General features: G+C 31.5%; 1 protein-coding gene across 1 annotated transcript in view; it reads left to right on the forward strand.

Moving 5' to 3' along the window:
* LOC137645029 (uncharacterized) overlaps nt 1–5,000 on the forward strand; it is a 28,284-nt gene that overhangs the window by 8,104 nt on the left and 15,180 nt on the right. The window contains exons 2-3 of the mRNA XM_068377893.1: nt 878–1,210; nt 2,884–3,094. Of these exons, the coding sequence (XP_068233994.1) occupies nt 2,944–3,094 (151 nt within the window). The 5' untranslated portion in view covers nt 878–1,210; nt 2,884–2,943. The remainder of the gene's footprint in view (nt 1–877; nt 1,211–2,883; nt 3,095–5,000) is intronic.

Raw genomic sequence — 5,000 nt, forward strand, 5'->3', positions numbered from 1 at the left:
TATATATATATATATATATATATATATATATATATATATATATATATATATATATATATATATATATAATGTGTGTGTTCACCTATGTGTGTGTATACAGTATTAAAATTTACGTCTGAGATTGAATGCAGGAAATTTCCTTACGATTAAAATATATACTGAATAATATGATGAACATTTTACTTAATATTCTTAAACGTTAGATAATTGTATAATTTCGAGTTGGATATTAATTTAAGATTATACTAAATAAACTTCATTCTCAGTAGATCCATCCATCTTTTATCATATTTTAAATAATAGATGGACGTATTGCTAGAAATACCCCCGGCTTGGAAAATTTTTTTCCCCTTTACATGTAAAGTAATATTATCGTACGATGCATATGCAAATTAATGGATTATATGAAAAATTTTGTTTGATTATAATTACTCGCCCCATGAAAAATATTTGCAACTGCCAAAGCAGGCCGGGAGTAATTTCCGAAACACAGCTTTTAATACCGGGTAGCCTATCTACACAAAGCCGAATGGGTCACGCATAAGCTTAGGTAACAGATCGTAACTTTAGAGGACTCTTGTTGACGGACACACTTTTAACACCACTTTTCTAAATTATTGTAAGCTTAGTTGATAAAAGAAATTCTTTGTTTGAATTTGGAGTCAGGAACAGATGAATCCCATTTATAGGGAAAATCAGGTTTGTAATTCAGCAAATTTGTTCGAATATCATTAAGTTTTACTTCCTACAAAAAGAAAAAAAAAGAAAAAAAATATGATGTGTCTTTTTCTGTAACACAATAGTTGAATGAACTTATGATATAAGATCTAAGAACAAAATTTTTAATGTATAAATGTTATGATTATTTTTTTTTCAGATGAGGTACAGGACGTCTTTCAGAGATAAGGGGTTCTCCTTCATCTTTATTATTCTACTCTACTGCCTAATGCCTACGGTCATTATAAGAACACCTATGAAAAAGGAATACATGATTAATAGCCACTTTCTGACAAGTGACAAAATCTTTACTGAATGTGACATTACCTTCAATTTAGGAGTTTGTCGCTGCAACAGAAGTATTCGAGCTAACTTACCCGAGATTTGTCCAAACAAGTTTCCTGATGTTGAAGAAGTACTCAAAAAAATGAAAGCGTCATTTGGAGAGACCATCTGCGGAGACTGGGCCACATTAAGAGGACCTAATCAGAGGGTAAATTAGATCATTATATCTCAACCGTTGTTTTAGGTGCTTTTTAATACTTAGTCTTCATATGTCTAATTGGAAATCGAAGGGATTTAAATGGTGATATACTTGTAGGTTTCAAACTTTTTTCACCTCCAGGCTCTTTATACAAAGAAAGATGCTCACCAAAAAAATTTTGTAGCTGCCAATTTCATTGAAATTGCCAACTAATCATGGATACTGATGATCAACGCAAATTGTCTTTAATCAGTAGTTGTGAGTTAATTTTTTTTTTTCCTTCTGGATGACCAGCAAAATTCTAAACAGAGCCTCACATTACTTTATCAAGCTGAAGGCTTAATTATCATTATACTTTCACCTGAAAATTCATGGTTTACAAAGTACTTAATGACTAAAATGTGGTTTTACTTTCACGTATATTCTCTTAGGTTCTTTGGTGTGCTTAAATGCTGTTACCATAGGGGGATGCAATAGGAACTTGACTATTTACGTTTTATTAAAAAAAAAAAAAGGTTAGGATTTTATCTATAAAAATATATAAAAGTTAGGCAGTTGTGTCTTGCGGCAAGCTGCGACTAGGTCTTAACAGAAAAACGGCCTGGACATGACTTCTTTATTAACAAGACATCACAAGCTTATATACAAAAATGTTGATGATAACAATGACATGAAACTTTAATGATATGAACTATGCAATGGGAAGATTAAAACAGTTTTTCTAATATCAACGTGGGAGAGTGAAAGAAAGAAAAAGAGCAATTGCATTATAATGTACAATCATGTATGGAATATACGTGTATTACATAGTTCCCACCCCAAAAAAAAGTCATACATGTGAAATAGGGGTCACTTCTCTAGAGAAGAACTGTATGCGGGTCATCTTGCAAGAGATACGTTAGTTTTAGGCGATCAATGAAGATCCATTCTTCTTTGACACACAGGTTAATTAAGAAAGCCTTCAGCTTACGACAGTTTACGAGGAAACGCCCTGTGTAAGGAGCTTCCAGTGGTTGGATTACGAGTGTAGGTGAAAGAGAAGAAATGTGTTGTAGTGTTTAGATTTTCCGGCATGTGTTGCTTTGCTAGGGGCTTGTAAGTCTGGCAGCAGGGAGTAAATTTCCCCTCAGAGTGAAGTAGTCACTGGAGATTATCGGAGGATCTTGCAGACGGATAGAAAGTCTTTAATGAGAGCACAATACGGTTTCCAGACAAGTTCTATGTTACCTTAATTACAAGGACACATCTACATTGAAAATATTTACCATTTTCCATTGCTAGTTTTTCTTTCATTTCGTTACCATTTTTTTTCTAAGAGATGAAAGATTCTTTTATTCTTCACAAAAAAGTTGTAGCTATTCTGTTTTGTATTATAGCATATTAGAGGGTTTATAGATCATAGTTTAGTTAAATTGATAATGTCGGTAATGTAATAAGAATGTATTTCAGGATTTTAGGACTTACTTGCATGGAATATATAGTAGTTTATGATGATAAATGGCAGTAACTTAAATCAACTTTCAGTGCGGTTAGTGAAAACCAAGCCAACTGGAAATGGAAAATGAAAATACTCTACTATAGGCTTACAAGAAAAAAACATAGCTAGAGAAGCGCTATAGCTTTTCTATTCTTGCAGAAAATTTCCTTGATGAATTTCATATAGATTCTATTTTACCTTGCAGGTAGCCAGTTATTCAATTTAAGGACCTTTTTTGAACGACTATTATCTCGGCATCGAATACATGCTTCCTCGATTATTGCAAATGTATCCTGGATGGAATATGAGACTATACCATCATATGAACCTGTCTGACCCAAGAGTTAATGAATGGATATGTGGACTGGCCTGCCAATATCCACATTTTGATCTTTGCAACGCCGAAAACCTTCACAGTAAGATCTGGTAATGTTTTTTTTTCTTTTTTTTTTCTAGCATACCAATCATTCACAAGTTTTCATGACTTGCTAGTTTCTCTGTTACCCATTTCCTACAAATGGTCAGATCCGACTATATATATATATATATATATATATATATATATATATATATATATATATATATATATATATATATATATATATATATATATATATACAGTATGTATATACAGTATATATATATATATATATATATATATATATATATATATATATATATATATATATATATATATTTATGTATGTATATATATACATATATATATATATATATATATATATATATATATATATATATATATATATACATATATATATATATATATATATATATATATATATATATATATATATATATATATGTGTGTGTGTGTGTGTGTGTGTGTGTATGTATATATATTGTTTTGCCCATGAAGGAGGTTGGGATAGATGAGGTCTATTTATTGGTATTTTGCAAGTCATCTAGGGAAAGAATACAATCCCCACACTCTTTTTCTTAACGTCAATCATTTCTGGTATCCCCTTAACACTGGAAGGACTTGTAGGAGAATTCACAAATGTAAACTAATCGGGCCAGGGCACCAGCCACCCGTTGAGATATTAACACTAGAGAGTTATGGAGTCCTTTGACTGTCCAGACAGTACTACATTGGTTCTTTATCTCTGGTTACGGTTAACTTTTCCTTTGCCTACACATACAACGCATAGTCAGGCATATTCTTTACAGACTCTCCTCTCTCTTCATACACCTGTCAACACTGAGATTACCAAACAATATTTATTCACCAAAGGGGTTAACTACTGCACTTTAATTGTTCAGTGGCTACTTTCCTCTTGGTAAGGGTAGAAGAAACTATTTAGCTATGGTAAGCAGCTCTTCTAGGAGAAGGACACTCCAAAACCAAACCAGTGTTCTCTAGTCTTGGGAAATGCCATAGCCTCTGTACCATGGTCTTCCACTGTCTTGGGTTAGAGTTCCCTTGCTTGAGGGTACACTCGGGCACGGTACTCTATTTAATTTCTCTTTCTCTTGTTTTGTTAAAGTTTTTGCAGTTTATATAGGAGATATCTATTTTAATGGCGTTGCTATTCTTAAAATATTTCATTTTTCTTTTTTCCCTTTCCTCACTGAGCTATTATCCCTGTTGGGGTCCCTGGGCTTATAGCATCCTGCTTTTCCAACTAGGGTTGTAGCTTAGCAAGTAATAATAATATATATATATATATATATATATATATATATATATATATATATATATATATATATATATATATATATATATATATATATATATGTATGTATGTATATATATTAACACACATATTACAGTAACATATTACGATCTGATGTAAAAACTTACTAGAGCAAATTTTTTAAATTTTAAATGTTTTTTTTTTTTTTTCTTTTCTTTTCGAGACAATATATAGCAAACCAATACTGTGATATAACCTACATATAGTAGGGAGAGAGTACTAATGAAGTGAGAAAAGTTTGGGAGAGGAAAAGGTAGGTTGAATGTAGCAATATAGGTAAAGGAAAAGTACATATTCCATTAAGAAGACAAGTCTCCTTCAAGTAATTTTTCTCTATTATTTACGGCGTTGACATTGAACATCTTCATCTTTCGAAATTTCGGCTCCTCTTAACTAGCCAGCTGTATTTACTCCTTCGTTTTTTTGAGAGTTTGTAAGTTCAATCATACTTTTAACCTAAAAAATATTGTAAAATTTCTATCACTATATCATTCCTCCAGTTGATGGTTTGAAAACCGGCAAAATTGATCAAGTTTCACATAGTCTTTAAATTTTCTTGATTTATTTTTGCCCACAACATGTTATTATTATCATCATTATTCTTACC

Source organism: Palaemon carinicauda, chromosome 8, assembly GCF_036898095.1.
Source record: "Palaemon carinicauda isolate YSFRI2023 chromosome 8, ASM3689809v2, whole genome shotgun sequence".
Taxonomy (NCBI): Eukaryota; Metazoa; Arthropoda; class Malacostraca; order Decapoda; family Palaemonidae; genus Palaemon; species Palaemon carinicauda.